At 32.3% G+C, this 23601-nt stretch overlaps 1 protein-coding gene across 2 annotated transcripts in view; it reads left to right on the top strand.

The window, feature by feature from the left end:
* The window catches only part of LOC119077426 (zwei Ig domain protein zig-8), a 170598-nt gene extending 149314 nt beyond the window's left edge, over window positions 1-21284 (top strand). Inside the window, exons 6-10 of one of the 2 annotated variants that reach the window (XM_037184643.1) lie at window positions 1074-1193; window positions 3580-3682; window positions 3918-4015; window positions 19471-19586; window positions 19659-21284. In XM_037184643.1, the coding sequence (XP_037040538.1) occupies window positions 1074-1193; window positions 3580-3682; window positions 3918-4015; window positions 19471-19586; window positions 19659-19667 (446 nt within the window). In that variant the 3' untranslated portion in view covers window positions 19668-21284. Of the gene's footprint in view, window positions 1-1073; window positions 1194-3579; window positions 3683-3917; window positions 4016-19470 lie in introns of both variants that reach the window. The other variant, XM_037184651.1, reaches the window with a different exon arrangement.
* Window positions 21285-23601: the final 2317 nt, after the last annotated feature.

The raw sequence follows: 23601 nt of genomic DNA, 5'->3' as shown, positions 1-23601 counted from the left end.
TGACTCAATTTAAATAAACTCGTCGTCTCTATCGATCTCGATTTTCAGTTGCTGTATTATTATTCAATTTAGAAGAGTGTTCATTGACCGAACAGGTTTTTAACCTTTTCAGCAATGGCAAGAGTGTCTGTTATTTGTTTGGTTGAAAAGAGTTAGATAAAGAATCTATTACTTCATTTACTATCCAAAGCTGTTTGCTTATTTTTGTTGTTGTTGTCGACAGCCGTTTCTAAAAGTAATCAACACAAAAATATTCAGCCAATATTACCTATGAGTTTAAACTCACATGGAAGTAAGTGACTTTCATCAAACTCACTTCAGTCGATAGCCGTATTAAACTTAATATAATTCACATCACTCACTGTAATTACTGAAGTTGGAGTCTGTGTTGAAAACGTATGTACCAATATATATTCATTATCTTATGGTAAAGTTTCATTAAGTTGCATAGGAAGGTACCAAACCGGAAACGGATCTTTTGGCGTTACGTGTTTATGTGTGTGCACAATGTGCTTACAGTCATTGACAATGTTCACAATTTTAATCATCGAAATCGTGTTCTAATTTCTTTCCATTTCTCCACCGCTATAGATTTAGCTTATACACGACAACATCTCATGCATGGACCCCTTTTTTCAGCGAATAAGTGTACTGTAGCGTATACCATACCAGTTCTATTACATATATATCAACCAAATGGAATGAAACTTTGATTCTTTCCATTTTCATTTCCGTTCAATTTAATAGAAAATTGTTTTAAACATAATATCGATCGAACAAGACGTAGAGATGAGATTACTGGAAATCTATCTGAACAGTCAACATACACTCTAATATTGTTGTACACATTTCATTTTAAAACTGTAACGTTTGTACAGACGGCAATATAGTGGTGAATGCGAGCAGCGAAATTAGATGTTAGTTGGATCTTTCTCGTTTTTTGTTCGTTCCATTTTTATTTCGTAAAAGAAACAGAATCGTTTATTGAATTCAAAATTTTATGTAGTCGAATAATGTCATTTGCCATTTGACAACGATATTAAATCTTTTGCATTTTTTTCTTTGTTTTACAGAATTAAAAGCGAACATTAATGGTCCACCGGACTTGTATGTGAAGAGTGGAAGTGACATCAATTTGCTATGCAAAATATCACAGGGTCCGCACGAATTAGGAAATATATTTTGGTATAAAGGTAAGATAACGACACAGACGATACGTAAACAGATAGAGAAAAAAGAAACGTAAAAGATTGGTTAATAAATTATTTGCATTTCGCTGAACTAAATTGAATTTCCGATTCGATTATCTTGGGGAGGGTAACCTTATTCTCAAACGTTTGTTTTGTTTGATTATCTCTTCTTCGTACGAAAAATAAAATAAAATCTCGCTTTGTCTCGATTAGATTTATAAGTTTGGAATAGACATATTATAAATTAAGCTTCAAATACGAAGCAAAATTAATTGTTTTTTTGTCTCGAATATGCATCTGTGGAAATGAATTGAAACCATTGCTTGTTCCAATGGCTGCTTTTTTCAGTTGATTTTTGTAAATCGTTTACTTCTTTTGAAATCATTTGAAATCTTTTACTTCATTTGTTTCAGCATTTCCTCTACTTTATAAGACGATATTAGTCAGGGTGTATTTCATATTTTTGTCGCTATTGTTGATAACATATGAAAATAAACAATTGTTTCGGATTCAAGGTTGTCTATCTCTATGCATTGTACAAGCTTAAGTCCATTCATAAGATATTCCAGCTAATTTGTGACTGTTCTAAATATTTTCACCAAATGTAAACGATTTCGGTAAAAAAAAATCCGGAAAACTGTTGACCACACGCGTAGTTTAAGCCTCATATTAGGTCATAGAGATTAGAGGTAGACTACCAAGAGGAATTATGACCCGAAATTCATTTATTATAATAATCACACACACACACACACACACCACTAACACGACTAACACTTGACATTAAGAGTCCCTTTTTACTATCTGTACACAAAGCTGTCACACACGCATTTAGATATATGATTTTTCATTTCAATTTGTCAGCTTAAACTGACAAACAATTGTTCTATTGAGAGTGCCTTGTATTAGGTTAGTGGCCGAAAATCTCGGGGAGATATGACCAGAAAAGTGTCTGCTTTTTATTAGCTAATTTATGAAAATTCGAGATATTTTCACTAAACCTGAACCGATTTCGGTAAACTTTTTTTTCTGAAAGCTATTGATAAGACGCGTAGTTTGACACCGTCATTGGGGTCATTGGCATAAAGTCTCGGGTAGATATGACCAAATAGTGTTTGCCGAAATTACTTTTTTTCATATGAAAACTGAAGATCTGCGTCATTCAAAAGCTACTGCGTATGACTTCACGAGAAAAATGACTTTGGATCGATCAGGTTAGTTGGTAACCATTTTTTTAAACCGTCTAAACCAGCAATTTTGAACAAAAAAAATATTTCTGGCCTTTATTGACCCCGCAAAACATCACTTTTATAGACATCTTCTAAGAAAGTTTACTTAAATCGGTCTTAAATCACCGACTTCTTCGGTCACACAAGTCATACTTCGCAGGCTAAAAATTCAAATTCTCGTTGGCATGAAAGCACTGGGTCTCCTGAGTATTAGAAAATTTATAGACTGATTTATTACCGCATAACATAAGTCAAATTAAATGTTTTGCGAATTTAATGTTGCTCTCACATCAATATCAACCAATTCATTAGCATTACAATTCAATCACAATTTGCAATTTAATTATGTACCTAAATGCAACGAGAAACTCATAAATTCATAACTGACGGAAACATTCGATATAGATTTAATTCCAGTCCACAACAAAAAAAATTGCGAAAATGGTCGAAGACGATCGACTTAGTTTTGTTTCAGAAATTGAACCAAAAATTAGCATTCGCCGGATTATCATCGATATCGTTGTCATCATTTTGAATAGGTCATAAAACAGTTAAACCCAAATAAGATGTTCTAGACAGATTGATCATCTATAAACGGAAAGAATATCATAATTGTTCTTTCTGTTGTTTTTCACGGATCTTTGCTGCATCAAATAATGATCAGGAATGGAGACAAACTATGCTAAAGGTACACGAAAAACCTTGACGACAGGATAGAGTTACAGCATTGGTTACAAATTATTGAGAGATTCTTTAGACATCTGCTGCCGTATGGATTGATATTAAACCCAAAAGTAAAAACTTATTTGATTTTAAATAAAAAATTTAAATTAAATGGATAAAGGTGCTTATTGTCAAGAAGTTGTTAGGGCTTAAATTTTGAAGCTTAAAAAGTTTTGAGAGATTGGAGCATTAATTCGATCAGATCTACCATCTCCTTTATTATAATTTCCATTGAGTGATGCCCGTCTTTCAGATTCTTTAATCTAGGTAATTAATCAAAAAAGAATAAAAAAAACACTTTTGTGTTCCCTTTTATCCCTGACCAGCTTAACAACAATCCAAGATTTTGTCGGAAAACTTTTTCTCTTTCGTATTAAAAATGCAAATGATGACAATTTAATTTCAATCAGTTGAGAACCCGTCTAATATTTTCTTAGGTAACGAAATCGTCGACATGGTCGGACATGAGAATGAAATTTATTCAAAAACAACACAAAGGATAACAGAGGATACAGATTGGGCGGATGGACTTATTTCAAGGTGGGTGTGGCACGAAAAAACCCCAAATTATATATTGTTTTCCTATCCTCCCGTTCACCGAAAATAAATGTTTGTTCAAAATATATATACTCAATCAAATGAAATACAACCCTTAGACGTAATTAACACAACCACTTTTAATGAAAAAAAACCTCTTCTCCTCACTTTTACCATAACACAATTCTATATCCATATTCGCTATGTCACATTTTATTTACTGCTATGCCTTTCGCAGACTCAAAATACGTCGGGCAACACCAAACGACTCTGGAAATTACTCTTGTGTACCAACAATAGCGAAACCAACGAGTGTTTATGTTCACGTTATTATTGGTAAGTAATTAAAAGCAATTTATTTTCCCTATATTGACTACATTAATATTGAAAGCAGAAAATATGTTTTCATTGTGTTATCCAGCCAGGTCCGAGATGAGAGTGGGGGGAAAATGAGAGTTTTCACTTGGCCGATTTTGTTTATGTTTTAAGAAAAACGTGCTTTTCGTTCCTTGTTGTACTTGTTAACGCTCAAGTTACAATTAAATTTTCAGTCTTATACCCAAACGCAATCATTTTCAGTAGAAGATATTTGTACATCTAACTCTTTCGAAATATCTTCAGACTAATTTGTTGAAGGGACGATATTCGTACTGCAATGAGCAATAGATGTTAATTGCTTTGTCAATCTTCAAACGAAAAAATTTAAGAAGAAAAAATAGTTCACAAAATCTCCACCAGGTCCCGCATTTTCTATCTACGGCCCTGGTATCCAGCAGACATGATTGAAACGTCTATCCCGACCCCTCTTTGAACCACAATTTCCATCCATGTACGGGGGTATTATTTTGAAAATTTTAATTGATTTTTAGTGTATTTTGGTTTGTTGTACTTCAGTCGACTGCAATACGTAATCTTGACTAAGAAAATGATACCAAGTGTGTGCTTAAAAACGTTTTGTATTGAAGTTACGTTACATTACATTTCACTTAATAGGTTTAACGGTGTGGTATTTATGTGATGCTGTGTGTTTTCCGACTATAAAATGAGAGCGGAAAAGAGATGGAGTAGCATCGATATTGTGTGCGGCACTTCATTAATATTCTTTTTGCATGTATTGATATAATTAAGGCGTCAATGGTACTATCGATTAACTTGTGATTTTCTATTGTGATTATCAAATTGTTGATAAAACATTGCGTGTTCATGAAACCATCGTGTTTGTTTAAATAGAACAAAGCGTTAATTTGCAGCTCCTGTTTGAGTGCTTTTTTTTTCGTAGATAATACATTTTCACAAAAATAATGATTTATAGCAAAACCAAAAATTCGCAATCCAGCAAATCTAAATGTTGACATCAACAGTGAACTTGCATATTTTCAAAAACAATCCAATTGATATAACACTATTTGCAGCTACTTAATTGACAAAACAATGGAATTATATTTAATTGAACTAAATAATTTGGAGCTAAACAATATTGGCCTATAATACTGTTCGAAATGATATTGCAAAGAACCATATAAACCACTTCCTCTGTACTCTCCATATACCCACTCACACACTAAATATTGTCATATGGATTCGATTTACCGAAACAATGCAGAATAATTAAATTCGCAAAGGAAATAATTGAATCGGAATATTATGTGTTATTCATACACAAATTTCCAACAATTGATTATTGATATTTTAGTAATTGTTTTAATTAGCTGAAAAGCTTTTATTGCAATCTAAGTTTTACTTAGTTCGAATGGAAAATGCATTTGTTATTGAGCATAGAAGCAATCCAACCTTATGTTGTCAGTTTTTTGCTGGAAAATGGAATCGAGTATTTGTTAGATATTAGCTGCCCAGACTGAATGAAAGTCATTTTAATGTACGTAATTGCAAAAGAAAATTGCACAGGCACTGAAAGGAACTTGAGTCCATAGCAACATTGATTGTTCTCATTATCGACAACATTAACAAACAACTTAACAACTGTTAAAGAGAAAAAATATCGCTATTGCGTAACCTGATTATAGGGGACTTGGTATATGTTAAATTGTAGTGCAGCACAAAATTAGAAGTTGTAGTTGTGTTACATTCTTCAAGTAAACACAATACAAAAAGGTGTTATTCTAACTCTAAAAGCAACTCAGGGTCGATTCAAAAATTACTCACACCAAATTGACCGATATTCATCTGTTCTATGTCAGCTCTACCGACAGAGTACGATTCACTATTTCACTGAAAGAGGTCGGATTTCTTAAATCACATGACCTCAGGACTTCAGAACAGTAATCAGATAATTGTTTGAAAAAACGTTTGCTATCGTTTCATCATATCCTTTTTTAGACTAGGTATTCGACCCTAGAAGCCAAAACCACTTTCAAAAAAATTCTTCGAAGCTTATGTGGCTGGTGAAAGGTGATCAAAAACCGAAAATTTACAAAAATTTCTCCAGTTACACGAGCCGTACAGGGGTTGTGTGGGGTGTCATTAGAAAGGTAATCACATGTACTATTGAGCCGAATATGGACTTATTGATTTTAAAATTCATCCACACTGAAGTATGTGCAGTTAAAGTTTTGCTCGTGTAACTGGAGATTTTTTTTTTTCGTAAGAAAAGTGCTAATTTTCGGTTTTGGATCACCTAACACCAGCCACACAAGCTTAGAAGACATTTTTTCAAAGTGGTTTTGGTTTTTAGGGTCGAAGTCCATTCTAGGTACATATAAAAAATTCCACTAGAAAATGTGTCCGATTTCGGTAGGCTGTTTTTCAAAAAAAATCCTCACGCTTTTCCAGAATTCCCTCCCCCTTAGATACGTGCGTCATTCTTGAATGCCCCTTTAACTCCTAGAATTGTTCAACATTATATAAAAATTGAAGAGGAAAACGTAAAGCATTAACTCGCTTTTTATGTCTGAGTTCTTCATAATTCCATCGATCAACAATTCTTTCTGTGAAATTTGTTTTCTCTCCATTTAATACTATTATTTCTGAGCGCGATGGAAGAAACTACTTAGGAGGCTTAAATAGGGCTTACATTTTACACATTTATTTTTAACTACATTACAGATTGTCTGATTTATTATTGTAGATCACGTTCTCGCATATTTAAAAAAAAAACCTTGTACACGTATAGCTTCTGTGCACTTTTGACGGTATATACACAAAAAATGGAATGAATTTTTCTTTTTAATTTGTTTTAATCTAAGTAATTGAATAGTGGAATGGTAGTGGAAGCAGCGGCAGTGGGAAGGATAATATAATTTTTCTTTGGCAATTAAAACTCGAAACTCATTGATGTGTGTGAAAATTTAATTATCTTCCAATAATATGCAAATTGGACTATAAATTAATGTGCACACTTTATACGTCTAAAATTAAAGTTTTCCTTTTTTCTAGTCAAATAGGTCAACTCAAAATTTGTTATATTATTTCGCGAAATGTTCATTTTATTTATGTTCATCGCAAACGACATTGCTTTTAACTTTTAAACTATGTGGTCACCTTTATTTTCAATTGTTTTGTGAAAAACAAAAAAAAAATTGAATTTGTGATACCTAGGCCAATTAACCAGCTAGACATTGCAAACGAGTAATTATAAATATATTATTTTCGAATAAAATAAAAACATTGCAAAGCCAAATGAACAAACAATAAAAACAAATAAATAATTTATTAATGAAACAAAAAAAAATCGAATCAACGCCGAATCGACAAGAAAATAAAATTAATTAAAATATTTTTCGGTATTTTCGGAGTTCACATGGATAATTGTACATGTACATTGTGTATTCCATATTATTGCAATGATGATTGATTATTGTTTACAATTCGTTTGCATAATACAAATTACCATCGCGAAAAATGTACGTGCAGACAGAATATTTTGTTATAAATATTTACATAGCCTGGGTACTTGTATGTCATTGAATTATTGTTAATACAAAAATAAATAAATAAATAGCGAGATAGGCGACATAAATATCATAAATAGTGCTTTACGAAAGATTCTGCTTTCCTTAAAATGAACGATTCTGCAAGCGAATTCCAATGGAAAGATGTTCATAGAAAATTCTTTGTTTGTTAGAAGATATAACTCAAGATTTAAAATCATAGGAAATCCAAGAAAATCATTCATGCTTCAAAAGAAAATCCTTACAAATCTATGCAAAATCTTGAAAATCCATCAGAAAATCATTACAAATCCTCAGAGGATTTTCTTTTTGAAAATCTTTTATCAACAAAACTTTCAAATATGTGCCTTTGGTGAATTCCATCATTCATCTTGGAAAAAATATTTTATTCTCACTTTTCTCGGAACGGGTTAAAATATGACCAAAATTCATGACGATCCCGGCCAACATATATGGAGTTTGCAGTTAGTGACAATATAAAGAATCCATTTGCAGGTCATGCAAACTAAACTTAAACAATTAAAAACCTCAACACAACAGCCCTTGAGAAAAATTAAACAATTAAATTTTGTAGTCTGTGTCTGTGTTGTAGGTGCCGAAACAGAAATGACTACACACAGAAAAAGAAAATTCAGACAATACTCCGGGTATGTCTAAAATTTCTCGTAGAGGTGTAATATACTTCACTGACGTATATGATATATGTGCACTGTTTTCTATAAGTGAGACATATTGAAAACGCAGTTACGTATCTCGGTTGTCACATTTGAATATTAATGTGTTACGTATTGTGGTGATGTACGTGGAATGTGAATATATTACGAGTGGGACGGAAGTTAAACCCTCATCATATGTATGTTAAACGTATACAGTGGATGTTTGTCCTAAACAATCAATTTGCATCATATTGATATTTCGTAACACGAAGAAGATAAACGACAAAAAAGTTATTTTTGTAAATTAGAAAAATTCTCGACAAAATCCTTTCAATTTTTATAAGGTAACCTAGTTTCATTTCGTAATCATCTCAGAAAGTTGTTTAAGTTGAATTTAGCTATAATTGATCCAACTCCACAGCTATCTTGCCATTATATGTCGTAACTAATTCCTCATTCTTTATTATCTTAAATTCAATTATGTTTAAAAAAAGTCATTGTTTATGTGCGTTTCGTTGTAACGTGCTCTTGGTAACTTATACGCCACACACATTTATGGCTTTCAAAGTACCCTTGAACAATAAGTAAGTTTTAATTTGAAATATTTGTTACCAATAACTTCTAAAATGTATAATAACTACTGACAGCTGTTAATATGGTGTATGTTGTAAGTGAATTCAATAAAATTCATATTTTTAAATCTCTGTCAAAGCGAAATACGTCTCGGAAATATTATATTCGCGCCCACTGTATGACTGCCTTACCACACTTTTTAACAGGGGGCACGAATGATATACGCATACCACGTAGGAAATTTCGCTCAGTGTAGGTTCGAAGAGAACGTAAACTTAAAACAAACTGAAGAAAGCTAAAAAACTAAAATATAAAATGACTTCGAGTCGAATTCTTGTTATCCACCCCTCGGGTTAAAAATTAATCTGACTGGAGATGTAGTCTTAAATACATCCTTTTTCATAAAAACTTCAAAGTGTTGTGTCAATTTCACATGCATCGCTTTATTGTTTTTGCCCGACAATTAATTAATAGCTTTTTTGATCGACGTCGTACTCCGGTTGGACCGTCCCAACTTAAACAAAAAAAAATCATTTTTAACTTTAACAAGTTGTTGCTGACTATCACAAAAATGATCAAAGGAGTAACACACCAGTATATAATAGAAACTGAAACAAAATTATTAGGGTGTAATTTTCGAAACAAAGTTCTACCAAAAAATCTGCATTTCCATTATATTATAATCTGACATCAACCGACATTTTCAAATTTATTTCATATAACATCAAAAGCGTAATTTAATTATATGGTTAGGCAATCTACTTAAAACCGGGACAAAGCCGGTAATTGGTCAACGAGAAGACTTCTTATTAAATTTCTATTCATGTTCGAGGGCACGATCTATAATTTCCTCCAACAATCTTAGGGACTTTCTCTTTCTAAATATGTTAATACTGTAGTTACACGCTGGCCCGTTAGTAACAAAAAAAAAAAATTAAGCTTCAAAGCACGTACCGAACTGGAGAAAACGAATTGAAATGACAACCTGAAACATATGCGACGTAGAGGTAGAGAATTATATAATTTACATTTCCATTCCCAGAAAAGTTATTCATAAAAAAGAACTTAGCTCGAGACTTGAAAGTTATAAAATTTAAATTTGTACTTTCAACGGCTTGCATATGGTTCGTCATATATGTCATGTGGATGGTATTAAAAATACGTAGGAAATTATGATCATAATAAAAAGGAAATCTAAGTAAGTTCGATAATAAAACCCTTAAGCATAAGCATTATATAACATTATGAAAGCCATAATACAACCCATGGCAAAATCGTAAATAAAACCAGAACCGAAACCGTTGACGAATAATTTTTCCCTGCACACACGACACACAAAACATAATAGTAATTACAGCAAGAGATTTTGTGTATCATTTGTAATGTTGGAAAAACATTAAAAACCAAAGTTATTTGCGTATAAAATCACCATTAATGGCAATAGCGGCAACATTAATGCATGAGTTTTTATGCAGTATTATTATTGTTATTATAACTTACAACCGTCGTGGATGTAACATAAAAAATAATATTTTGAAAATGCTTTTTTAATGCATAAGCTGTTTCACTTTTACCGCATTGATGGTATTCCATACTCTTGCTTTTCCACATTATATTCTTACGAAGGTTTTTTTTCACTCCTTGTACCGCTTTTGCATAAAAAAATATATTGTCAAATGGCTTTGACTGTAAAAATAAAAATAAATTTTGAATGGTGAACGAGTTGTGAGAAAAGTTTTCGTTCGTTTCAGTTCGATGGGCGATAGAGCTGAAAAAACATAAAAGTGCGAACATAAATGAAGTTTGATGAGCTCGTATATTTCACGCTAAGTGGAAAAGTATTAAAACATATTAAATGTGCACGTCACACATTTACTACCTTATATATAATGCCGTGTGTATACGCCAAACAGACACCAGAAGTTGTGTGTTTTTATATAGAACGCTTTTTTTCTCCATCCATAAGATTAGAGCCTTGAGTTTTTCAATTTAAACTTTATGATTATTTAAAATAATGTCGTCGTCTATGGCATACAAAAGCGGGCATTATAAGTACCATCATTTCATGCACGGTTATACACATGTGCATACTTGACATTGCTGTGCTGTTTGAAATGAAAAGAAAAGTTTTGAAATTTTCTCATTTTCGTTTTTAAAGTACCATCCACTTAGTTCGTACAATTTTTCCACAAAAAATAACGACACAAACACACATTGTATTTGTATTAAAAGGACGCTTTTCGGAAATGCTTTCGTATTATCGTAATTGTTGTTTTTTCATTTCACATTCCGCATATATTCCTATTGCTCAGCCCGACAACTCCACCGTTTGTGCAAATATATGTGTTACTTGTGTTACTTCACAACAAGTATACACACTGTGTATACACATCAGAGTATGGTACCTCAACATAAAATGCGTTGGGGTGTCATTAATAATTATTATACGCTGAATAGCTTTGCTATTATCAAATGGTGTGCGTTGTATAAGCGCTCCATTTTTGCAATAAAAGGACATTTTCTGTTACGTGATGAATATTTCTATGTAATGCTTGTTATAACTTTTCGCGTTCGTTTTACGTTTTGTAATCAACAACCGACGGTTGTATTTAAAATGTGTACGTTTTTTTTGCTGGAAAAAATATAAAAATAAAATTTTATGACGAATTTCTTTCTAATTACCTTTTTAAATTAGTTTTTTTTTTCAAATGGTATACCTACTGTTTCTGTTGATCTTATTAATGCACAAGCACAAAATATACTTCGGAATGGAAGAGATTCGTAAAAGTAAACATGGAATACGACCAGGGAAATTATCGATCCGGTTTTTATCTACTTAGCTCTTAATGAAGACGCTTAATAAAATTAAATTAGCTTTCAAATCTTTCGGATTTTCTTTCTGTAGATTGTTCATACCATATCTACCATATTCAAATGATGAGACTATAGTTTCATCTAATAAGTCTCGTTATATCGTGCGGAATCCGCACTGCGGATATCGCGGATTGGTTTGTAATCGTTGAAAAGGTTACTTCGAGTGATACTAACACAAGTTTTGAATTTTAAAAACTAAAGATGAAAAAGATGTTACATGATATTGCACCGAAAACCTTTCATTTCATCAATTTCATATAATATTGTACGTAACTGGAACGATAAATGAAAGTTCACATTTTCGCGTGGATATTGACTTCGCCTCGGATCAACAAACTTTACTAGATACTCGAGTTTTCAACTTTTCCGTCCTTGTGACGTAATAGTATTTTTCATACCTTTTTCATTCTCCGTCCAATATGAAAAATACTATTCGTACCTAGGACTAAAAGTCTTTTTTAGCGTGTAAGAAGTTTCCAGACAGAGCCGAAGGCGAGGACCTAGGACTAAAAGTCTTTTTTAGCGTGTAAGAAGTTTCCAGACAGAGCCGAAGGCGAGGTCTGGAATCGAAATGTACTATTTCATACCTTCCTCCCTTGTTGTACCTGTAAGAGACTATTACAAGGACGGAAAAGGATGAAAAGGCGAGTTTTCGTGTGAAGTTTGTTGATCCGAGACGAATCCGATGTCAATATACACTCGAAAACGAGACTTTAGATTTTTATCCCAAGTTATCTAATGGATTTTACTTTACATGCTTTTGAGCTTAAAGTCAATTTCCTTTATTTTCATCACTGGGGTATCCAATGCCCACTGGGTCTTATCCTCCCTCCTCTGGTCGCGGATGAAAATTGGTGTAATGTTGCTAGATTTTCCAAAGTTGCGACAACTACAGCATTTTATTTAAACTATCCTATCCACCCCACAGCGTCAGTGTTTGTAAAATTATGGTACAACTATGTCCGATTTTGACGGTCTCTCAATTTTAAAACAACAAAATGTCCTCCAACAATTAATTACCAAGCAACAACCCACAAAAATCAAATTGCTATTTTAGCAATCAGTGCTTGAATCCGGTAATAATGTAAAGTAGCAATCACACAGCATGGGAAATGCTGTTTAATGTACGATATTATAAATTCTATTAATGATAAAACAATGTAATTAACTGATAATATGAAACTGGGTTCTTATAATTTATGTATACACTTTTGTATAGGTGTGCAGCATTAGGAGATACCGCATAAAATTTATATATATAAAATTGGTTGTACCGTCCTTTTGCACGGTGCTATTGTTGCATTATTTTAACTAAAATTTTGTAATTTGGAATAATATTTGCAAAACTTTTTGCGGTAAAGAAAACATTAACCATCATACTGTGATATAAACATTTTACCACAACCACACATATAAATGTTGCAGATTTGCAGAATTAGCAAATAATTGATTTAATCCACAAACTTTGATTAAATTCCAAATCTGCGTTTAAAATATTTAGAGATTTTTGCATTATAACGGTTGAGCTCGTTTTTGTTGTGATGTTGTTATGAAGCTTTTCAATATACATCACAGTTCTGTTTAGTTGCTCTTTGAGAAATGAAAGAGGCCTGCTGCAAAATACATTAGTCAGTTTCAATACTTTTGAGTTTAATTCCATTATATTTACCATTCAGCACAAAAGCATACTTCAGGGATGCTTCTTCAAACTATACACTCTTATACTACCAACCGTACCGGATAAAATCCACCAAGCAAAAACTCAAAAGCCCCTTCAATTAATGAAACCGTTTTTGATATAATCTTCTGCAAATCCACTTTGAATGAAATAATTTTTCTGCTTACTTGCACCAACCACAACACAATCAGTATAAAGCGAAAACACCTTTTTTATTTATATTTCAAATAAAACGTTCAAGTATCGTTAACTTTTCGAAAGGAAGATCAAATTTATTATTTTGAATAATATAAATCCTTTACGAGTAGATACTGGCTCGTGCACCACTCGGTTCTTGTATTCTTGAATCAATTACTTTACTTTGTTGCCATAGTTTTGCATAGTTGCATTTCTGTTAAAAGGAACAAAAGAACGGTGAAACAAAAATTATTCAATTTCCTCTGCGGTTTGATCTGCTGAAACTATTGAAATATCGAAATACATTGGATTCATTGTTTATTGTGCAATAATACAAGAAAAGTATGTTTTGGCTGTTGATTTCAAGTTGACTGTTAACTGTTACTTGGTACAAAGACTAACTACAAACCATATTAGCCCGATTTGAAATAACAAGCTTGTAACCAGGCGCCCTGGATTGGAGGCGTAAGCTGTGATGTGATACCATATTTCAAAATGTAAAATAAAATTATCGAAGTTCAAGATATCTATTAATCTGTTGAAAATACTTATGATCGAAAGAATTAAATGATTCAACAATTCGAAAAGCTAAGCTAAGATTTTGAAAGATTCGCTATGATTTTCAAACATTTGCTAAAATTTCTTTTGACAAACATTACAGTCAGAGGCAGTGAAATATCAGCAAGAATTTGCTTCAGCTGTTTTTCACCTGATCCACACATACAACCGAAACTGTTTATACTTGTTTATAAGGTTTAACACGCAAACCATATAAATACACTCGCAAAATTCACAAAAAAAAACAGTAATCCACGAAACAGAAAATGTGTCGGTTTTCAAAATTCCGCGAGTGTAGTTTGTGTGGATCTTCTGAGTAAACTTTTATAGCCAATTAGCTTTCCAAAAATAGGCCCTGTACAATGTTTCCTAATTCGTATAAAAACATCGACAAAATTTAAATATTTTCAAGTACCCATACATATCGTCTGAGAACACCGCTTCGTGTATAGACAGTAAAAAGGGACTCCTAATGTCAATGTCAATGTGTGTGATGTGTGTGATATAATTTTTCAATGAATTTCGGGTCATAATTCCTCTAGGTAGTCTACCTCTATTGAGAACACTGCCATAGATATATTTTTCTCTAGACATCATTAAATAAAGATTTGCACTGTTTAAATTTCATTAACCATATTCGAATAGTGTCTGTATGGATGATTTTTTAAGCTCACATAAAAGAAAAAGAAAAATTGGTTTCTTTTTCGCAATTAACTTAACTCTGTTTTATCGTAGAGATTCAAGTAGAAACTCCAGTCTGTATAAAGAAAAACATTTCATTTCTAGAGGTGGGCCAAGTGAAATCGATTAATATTGGCACGTTATGCTCATAGCCAGAGGGGCTTTATACAGCAGTAAGTCAATGGGTAGATAAAAAAAATGGTTTGAAGAGGGTTTTTAGTAGGTATTAATGCGTTTATTGACCTAAAATTTTGTGTAAACATAAACATTATATTGTACCGTTTATTTATTGTTTTATAGCCAAAACATTAGACAGAGATCTAATCAATTTCTTTTTATCGAAATAATTAAAGAACGGAGAAAAATTCCAAATAAAAGATTTGGTGAGCAATAGATATTCGACGATCTGTTTCTCAGTGGTTACGGTCGTACCATAAATCGATCTGTTAAAATAAATTGATTCAATAGACTCTTAACGACGGCAATGCTACTAAGCCAGTTTCCAGTATTCTTCACAAAATATTCGCTTTAAAACTGGAAATTTTGCAAGGATTATGCTATATTGTATTAAGAAGAGTGGAAAATCGATTCCTCTTTTATTTACCTGCCGGTGAGCACACACAAAACATATTTTGCGACAAACAATTTGTGTTTTGTTTGTATTTTTGTATCAAAAACTCATTAACAGTTGAATGAACTGTTTCCGGAAAACATCTAAACAGAACAGTACACTCTGAAATTGTGCATAATCGGCGAGAAATTAGAAGAGGCAATCATACTTCTGGACGTACGAGAGGGGTCTGGTGAGCGTTGAACACACGGTCGTTCATGTTAACATTGTTCGTTTGATAAATGAAATGTTACTTTCCACAATACGTTTTCAAACAAACATTTGCCTAATTCTCTAAAACGAACTGAAGCAAAAAATATTCATTTGCAATCAGTTCACACAAAAAAAACACACAAATTTAGAGCCGTGTATTTGCACGCATATGTTGTTTGTCCGAAAACTAAATAAAGGATATCGGTGATACAAAAGCGCACAACATGAATAATAAATAAAAAATGGAAGAAAAATTCAAAACGAAAAATGACACAAAAGTACATATCGAAACCAGCCAGTCCAGATACATTATACGTCGTACATTTCGACTTTAATGGCATTAAACATGAAGCTGTGGAAGGAGAATATTTTTTTTCTACATTCATGGGAGAAATATTTTTACATACACATTTAGTGGCCTAACACACAATTGAATAAAACATCCTCTCTGGCTGGACATTCCGTAAGTATCTGCAGTTGGGTGGATGAAATTCTAAATATGAAATTGTGTATATATGTGGATATCACAAAATGTATTAGCCTTTTTTGTGTAAAATTACGAAGGGGTCGTTTGAAAAGCAATACCATCTTTTATTTCCATTATTACGAATCCTAAAGCTAGATAAAAGGGAATAACATTCTTTTTTTGCATATTACGAAGGACTTTCTGATTACTATTCGGATTTCGTATTTCCGAATGAAAGTGCTTTGAATCTTTGATACAAGTTATACAGCACGCAGATACATCGTTTGGGTTAATGAAACAAAATTTATAATTTTTCTCTGTTGTTTGTGTAATACGAACTTTTCATATAGTTTATTTGCACGAATAACTGTAGACTATTCAACCATTAAAAATCCAATGAAATAATAACTAAATAATCCTAAGCTAACATAAAAAGGGTTACTCGGGTTGCTCCACTTCCGTGTCTACGAATGGGACAAAAACATGAGGATGGAAGAATAAAAAATATTCACAAAGTGTTATGCAACTTTCAGTATTTTACATTCACTTATTCATTGCTAACGGCCAATAAATATGAGAAATATATGAAACAAGTTCGGATTCGGTTAATTATACCGTCACTAAAATCACTCCCATTGCTGCAAGGGTTTCAATTTCACCAAAGTTTATGAATCCGAAACACTGACGACAAAATAACTAAATCCTCCAACATGGCGCGGTACGTTCATAAAGCATTGGTACCGCGGCAATCTTCAAAGTGCAAAAAAAATCCCTGAGAAATGATTCTGTAAATGTAATCCAAGTATCATTGCATTTTCATCCTAGTTAAATAGACGAGATTTTGGTGGGCTTTATGATTTTATTACGTTTATCTCTTTCGATGGCAACTCGACATCTATGTACGAGTACAATTCCAGACCAGATTACCACCCTTATAATATGTTTTTTTGCTACGAGATTTGGGTATGGTGTAGTGCTAAGAGTTTTTGATAAAATGCTGCGTAACGAGACATTTTATTTGTTTTGTCTCCTAGACAAATACGAAACCACAATATTTGGCTACCATTAAGAATATGAAAAGCGACTTATTTTAAAATTGGATATGTCAGACAGCACAGTACTAAGCTAACGTAGTACATAAATTTAATGGCGGATATTTCATTAACTTGAAGAAGGTGTACACTTTTTTGCCACTATACGAACCGTACAATAAGCTTTTTTATTTAAAAAATGTAAAATGAAGAAATTCGTAATAGAAATTCTGCCTCCAGTAAAATAAATACTTTAAGGATAACATTACCGCTCCGCTGCTATATATATGATCTCTGTGTGTTGATAATAAAACGTCGCTTTCAATAAACGATAAGTGTTGTGGTGAATTTTCGTTGCGCAATAGGGCCGACCATTTTAATCATTTGATAGCCAAAACCTAAACAATATCGAAATATTTAGCATTCCCGAGATAACTTCGAAATACCTTCGCCGACCCAATTTAATGAAAAATATGAATGGTTCCAACACCATCGCCATCGTCGATTAGAATAATTTTCCATAACTCATTTCTAAAGTATTTCGAATTGTTATACTCTCTCTCTCAACGATTTAATGTTGAATAGGAACCGTTGTGGGTCGGAGAATGTGTTTAACCCCTCCGAAAAACACAACCCCATAGCCATTTCATACCGGTTAGCGTTACATAAATTCGCATGCCATTGGAAATACCTAATTAATGTCGGTCATTTGTTTTCAATTTACAATGAAACGTTTTCTCTTCATAACATACACTGCACAGAATGGAATGGAATGGAATGCCCTCTCACATATATGTACATAAAATGTGCGTTATAAAAGCTTATTTTCCAGCCCACAACCGTATTCTGTGTACCTATTATTCTCAGGCTACTTTCGGTTAGGATCGGTATTCTGGACCACATATATAAATTAGTTAACATAATCTCGGATTTATGTCACACTAGGCTTCGATGTTCGCGGCTGGCACCCCGATTATGTAAATGAAAGTAATCAATTACAGTAATTGACTGGCTAATGGTGTCGTCAAAATTAGTTAAAAGCATGTGTGACCGTTGAAAATACATGCATTTTGTGTTTATATTCTTCTATTATGTTTTTATTAATGACGCTTTTGGCGTACCTCCTCAATAATATATGCCCGGTCGAGAGTGTCGCCATCATAGTGTTCTACTTCAACATAAATAATACAATTCGTTTGTTGGTCGTTACCATCCATCGCAGCGAGACGAGAGTACTTTTTATGTGGGCTATTTATTTTGATTGTGAATGAGCTTGCCGTTTTAGAGGTTCAGAGCTTAAAATGTTGACAGTAAGACATCCAATCTCAGAAAATCTATGGAATGTATGGAATATGGATGGCTGGGTGTTAACAATAACTGGTTATGTCTAGACGAAGGAAGCTTAAGGCAAACCATTGTTTTTTGTAATAATTTTGTTTAAGTGATTGATGTCAAAGACATCATAAGAAAATGATGTCACTGAAGGATTAACATAACTGACGGAGTCACAACCGAGAAATCATATCGAAAATTTCGGAGATTCTTATCGATGTAGTGTCATAACGATTTGTTGTTATTATCTCGATGAATCCATTGGACTAGAGTTCATCTCTTGTCATGTGTAACATATGATGCTATCATTTGAAACTCACAACAACTATTCCTCAAATAACTTATTTTTAGTTCGCCTATCCTTTCCACCCCGTCAATTAAATCTGATTGTTATTGTGAAAATTGCAGAACTCTGAAAAGGTATCCGTAACTTTCAAAATGGATATGATGTGAAGAATAACTTGCTTCCAATTTCAATACCATTTTCTCCATCCGGTTAAACTTTATTATGTTTCCGCTGGTGAAAAACTATTTTCTATTGATACAACGTTATGTTGTTTATAATGTTGTTTGCGGGATAGAACTTTATCTAACCAATTTCATTTATTATTGATTTATCGCTACTTCCGCATCAAATTAAATTCTGCTCAACTTTTAAGGATGCCTTTTATAATCATAACTAATTCCCCTACTACTATATTAATGTGGCCTGGGAGCACATACATTAACTTAATTATTCAAAGAAAATTCATTAAGCAATTTCACTCAAAATGTTAAACTTTTTGTATGTATCTTCATACCCGTTAAATATGATAGTTGCCTTTCATAAAATTCGCAAAACTTTAAATCTTGTTAACACGTTCAACATGTTATATTGTAGTCTTATGAAATATACATTCAAAATTGAAATAAACCATAAATTCAATCCCATTTTGTTGAAATATTTTTTTTTACAACATGAAACTCAACACCTCTACTGAAATGAAACAAAAATTCGATAGAAAATAATTGAATTTATTGTAATTACTTTTCAGGAGAACACCCAGCAGCGATGCAACATAATTCAGCTCATGCAACAACAACCGTAACCAATTCACTGCTGATGGTGTTGTGTACGACTATCTTTTACCAGACATTTTTAGCACAATTTGTAAGTGCAATGCATTCACGTTGGCTTAATGGACTTGTAAGATGAAAATATTTTCTTTTTTAAATATTTAAGCTAAACTGAAGAGGTAACGACATATTTTAGAGAAAAAAAAGCTATCACAATTTCAAGCGATCGAATTTTTGTTGAATGTAAAATTCAGTGAATTTTAGAAAGGTTCAAATTTATTGAACGAAGGAAGGAAACATAGAAGAGAAAATCAAAATGAAATTTTTGTGAAAACTTGTTGATGCTGCACCACATAAAAAAATCAATAAAAAAATAGAGAAAAATGATTAAGAAAACATAAATTAGAGCAAAATAATTAATGTAATTCGAATAAGATTAACTATATATAAAACTCTGTTTTAAGGACTCGTACGACCTTTTGTGATGTGTGAATTGAATGTTTCCATTCATCTGAATAAAATTACCCATTTCGTGTGTAAATTGCAACTAGACCTATACTCTAAACTATTTTAGTTCAACGTACTTTTAGTGAGAACTGACTAAGAAATAAATTTACATTTTTTACGCTCAACAGAACACAATAAATGTTATGGGAGAACAGTCTTTATCACGGTGTAACACTATTCAAGCTATTCACATACATTTTTTGCCGAAGTGTCTAGAGGTTGGTCTTCACTCTCCACGCCATTCAATTATCTTATGTGTTGTCCACAAGCAAATAGATAAGATGTTCTATGCGTTTTTTTAACATCAAGTAACTGATCAGTAGGATCAAGAGAACTCTTCCGAAAAATAAGCTCATGTATCTTCGACAACGACGACACAAATAAGCAATGAACCATGCCTACAATTTTCCATCTATGCTTTAAACATAAGAAGTAACAGATTTAATAGTAATGTGGTTCAATGCGCCTAACATCATCAAAACAGCGTGAAAATGAAAGTCTAGTTTCTCAACAACAATAATAAGAATTATATTTCCTTAAACAGAATCCCCAAACACATGAAAATCTAGAACTTATTTCGAGCCTAAAAGGGTCTATCGTATATGGTATTGCAGACTTAGATTGTAGTTTTAGCAAAATAAGTACACCCAATTGCATACGGACTTACGGTGCGTATGAGTCTAATCAAAAATATTAATTTAAAAAAAAAGAACAGCAAAGTATATAGCAGCGAACATTTCTCACCCCATTTTAGAGTATAAAATAATAAATATATATTTAACTGAAATGTGAACAAGAATAAATGTATAACCATACGAAACCTCCCCCCTGAGTGTACGTGTTCGTATAAATAAAAAATTATTGTTTTGATGAAAAAAAATATAAAAAATAATGAAAAAGTAAAATAAAGTAAAATATAAATTTAAAAGTAATTTAAATAAAAGAATATAAATTAAAACATATAAAATCTTAGAAAATCATACTTATAAACGGCAAGATGACATAAAAAGTTTGACAAGAGAAACTTGGAATGTGTAATGGGGAAAAAAAGTTTGTTATTTGACTCTTTGTAGGGATCCCTGAAATGATTTTTAAAGAATTTTATTTCGTTTAATAAGTACTACATTGCATAAAAAATATATTTTTATTTTGGAGTTAAACACTGTGTGATATATATTATGATCTAATTATTTATAGGAAAATTTTTATAAAAAAAAAACAGAGATTAATTGTAAATTTTAAGATGAAGGTAAAAGATAATTCAAAAAAAAAATTGTAAATATTGTAGCTGATGAGAAAATTTCAAAAAATATATTATAAATATTAAATTTAAACCAAAACGTTCTTCTGATTTCTGCGGCTGCCGAGTGAAAATTTGTTTTTCATACCTAGGACCCAAAAAGCGCCACTTCATCGCACTTTTCTCCGTCGGATATGAAATAGTATATTATGTTACTAGGAACAAAAAGATGCTTTTTTGACCCAGGTGGTGAAAGCGTATGAGGATGGAGCTTCACCTCGTTCTGGAAACCTCTCGGACGCTAAAAAAGACTTTTAGTCCTAGGTACGAAATGTACTATTCTCGTCGACGATGGAAAATATAGCGAGATTCTTAAAATCGAAGATCAAAATATGTTTCTCTGTGAAAAGATTAGGAATCCTAATTTAAAAATTTTTGAATTTTTTTAAATAAAACTTTAACCTTAAATTTAAAAGCCGCTACTGTAGAAGAGTTGGAAAATCCTTCCTAAATTTGGGAATTTTTTAGGTAAAATAAACTTTGAATTGACTACATCTGTCATCTGAGATATATTTCACTTCGCTACTATATGAACGACGGTATACATCGAATAATTTTGTGAAACTCTATCGTTACCAGCTGTGCTTTTATATCTGCATCTTACCGTCAGATAGCTAGCTGTCAGTAAGAATTGTTAAAAATTTTATTGAGTCCCAGCTACTCGTTATTACAAATCTCTTCCGGTACTTCTATCTGTTATCGACAACTGTATATCCTGGAGTAGCATAATAGCAAAATTCATGCTATAAAACAAGTGAAGTCAAACATTTTAATTGAATTCGTCGAAAATTCTTAGATCTAGAAATAGATTCGCATAAATGAGACGTCTTTGAAAAGTGAAAGATTGAGGGGTCGTTCATTCAAGCAAAATGTATTAGAATGTTACGTCACTGTTTGTAAATATTTGTTTAGGCAAGTGTGAGGTTTGCGGAAAGAGCCGAAGGCGAGTGGAGTAATCACACGTGCCTAAACAAGCATTTACAAGCAGTGACGTAACACATTTTACATGTTTGTGGACGGTAAGTGCAATTTTCCCTGTCACAAGCAGTGATGTAAAGTGCACTTTACCGTGCATAAGCATGCATAAAACTTTTAACAAAAAATTACTACAGAGAATTTTACTTCTAGTTCACTCACATCAATTTTATGGCTATTATAAATATCTAGACTTAATTAGGGTAACGTTAAATTTCCCTCTTTCCTTACTATTGTCAGGATATAATGCTTTATTCTATAAGAATGTCGGTACTTAGCTGTAGGAAAACGTATAAGCTGGTGGGTTCAGCTGATACAAAATTGATTGACGCCGGATGTAATTTTTCAAACCCTGCTTGTTTAAAATCCCTTAGCACTGTTACACACATAGTGCATGTTTCATTGAAAACCTACAATTAAAGTTGTCTTTGCGTTAAACTTCAACTTTATTTAGATCTTAAGTAAGTCAAAGCGTATAATCATTTAAAGAGCACTCAGCAACGTTGACGTAGGATTTCCATTGATAGAGAATAAAGAATGGTTACACAAATATCGATCAAATGTTAATTTGAGAAATTTGATTTTCCGACGATTCATTCCGACGAATCTTTACAAATAATTTTGCTTTAAATCGAAAAACTCAAACTAAAGTTCACGTAAACAATGTCTTCACAACTCCTCCATACAGTCACTCATTAAATTTCTATTCGTTGTTTACACTATTGCTCTGTTTACTGAAATAATTTAAAATGATATTACGAGATAAAATTTAATTTTATTGAAAAAGAAACGAAAAGTTAAGCAAAAAGTAATAATGGAATATCGCAACGTCGTCGTTGACTGTCTATCTACAGACATTTTATGAACATCGAATGATGAAACTAAGTTAAGTATTTACCGTTTGCCGTCTTGATGAATGTAGTAAAGTTCTTTCGCAAATAGATAACAGAGTGAAAGATTTTCTACAAATACACCTCCAGATAAAATTAGGTTAATATTATTATGTTTTCAAACTCGAGTATCACTTAACCGTATTAAAATTACTTATTGATACAGTTCTTGATACAGAAGCACAAAACCTTTAGCTTTTCCCTTTCAAGGTACACCGAAAGTAATACTTAGAACGAGATAGTTTTGTGCCATGTATTTCACCCACATACAAACTTATTCCACTGCAAAAACAAGTATGTGTTGGCTTTCAATTAGAAAAAGTCCTTGTGATGATTTGAAGGGAAAAACCAACATCGTTGTTGCTTTAAAAGCTTTACGTAACTACCCAAAAAAAAACGTTTTCATTGATAAGCGAAATTATACGTTTTCTGTCCTA

This window comes from Bradysia coprophila, chromosome III (genome assembly GCF_014529535.1).
Source record: "Bradysia coprophila strain Holo2 chromosome III, BU_Bcop_v1, whole genome shotgun sequence".
NCBI lineage: Eukaryota > Metazoa > Arthropoda > Insecta > Diptera > Sciaridae > Bradysia > Bradysia coprophila.
The sequence above is the reverse complement of the archived record's forward strand: the minus strand, read 5'-3'. Positions and strand labels throughout refer to the sequence as shown.